The sequence below is a fragment of the Crocodylus porosus genome, unplaced genomic scaffold (assembly GCF_001723895.1).
Source record: "Crocodylus porosus isolate Cpor-Errol unplaced genomic scaffold, CroPor_comp1, whole genome shotgun sequence".
NCBI classification, from domain to species: Eukaryota; Metazoa; Chordata; order Crocodylia; family Crocodylidae; genus Crocodylus; species Crocodylus porosus.
In genome coordinates, this window is record NW_017728912.1 from 10,950,343 (window position 1) to 10,951,413 (window position 1,071).

A 1,071-nucleotide genomic window follows, 5' to 3' on the forward strand; every position below is an offset into this window, starting at 1 on the left:
TCCCTTCCTATTTTATTATTATGGTTACTGATCTTGTAATCAGTCACCTGCAGACTTCTGCACCAGTATGGGTAAACTGAGGTGTAACCAATTTCAGGCTCAATGCCATATTTCTTAATATTTTTTTAATTCTTTCCATACACACAACAGTAATGTGTTGTACTATATGTAAAAAATATCATCTGTGCAAGTAAAGGGTGTAGTTATGTGATTTATATCCTTGGTTTTACAGGCCTTAAATCACATCACTTCTTTAAATGAAGAAGTTAGTGGTATTAATTGTATAACTACTTACTTATCAGAGTGAATAAGGAGGTCACAATCTTACCCTTAAATAGCAATGTCCATTTTAAATTAATTAAACATTTTAGAGATGTGAAATGGTGCAGTCATGGTTTTTAAAAAAATCTGTGTACACATTTGTCATTATGATGAAGATATAAGCCTTTTTCATTTTTACAAACAAAGATATTTGATATTGTCAAAATACTCATGTGTTTCATAAATTTACAAGTTTGCAGCAATGTCTAGATGTAAACAAGCAGACTTAGACTAGTTGTCATACTTTGAAGGGATGTGATAAAAGATCTAAAGTCTAAACTAATTGCTGATATTGTTTTCCTTAATGATCTTTTGCTTTACCTAACTATCTAATAACTGAAATTTTGACAGCAAGAAATTCTTTATCAATACCCCATATCGGAAGCATCCCAAAAACTGAAAAGCGTAAGAGGAATATTTCTCACACTCTGCGACATACTGGAAAATGTAACTGGTGCCCACATTATCAGGTAACATTATTTTCAAGTTACTACAAAAATACCTTTCTTTTAATTTTAAATCCTTGTTTACTTTTAGTTAAAAAATAAAGTGCATTTGGGGGCTTTGCAGTTACACTTAGTCAGACGAAGAATGAGTTTACTGTACAATAAGTAGTGTTTTATTCAGCACATCCAGCTTGAAGGTAGTCTGCCTTGTCTGTGTACAGTGCATGGTTATGTGTTATTAGCAGGGATCCTGGTTTTCTCTGATTAAAAATTGCAAATTCTATGATTTTAAAAACCCAAAATC

The 1,071-nt window shown here is 31.7% G+C and overlaps 1 protein-coding gene across 2 annotated transcripts in view; it reads left to right on the forward strand.

Moving 5' to 3' along the window:
* The window catches only part of INTU (inturned planar cell polarity protein), a 91,855-nt gene that overhangs the window by 52,403 nt on the left and 38,381 nt on the right, over positions 1-1,071 (forward strand). For both annotated transcript variants that reach the window (XR_002100884.1, XM_019534026.1), the window contains exon 5: positions 673-791. Coding sequence is in view for 1 of the 2 variants with exons in the window: in XM_019534026.1 (XP_019389571.1) it covers positions 673-791 (119 nt within the window). In the remaining variant the exon portion in view is untranslated. The remainder of the gene's footprint in view (positions 1-672; positions 792-1,071) is intronic.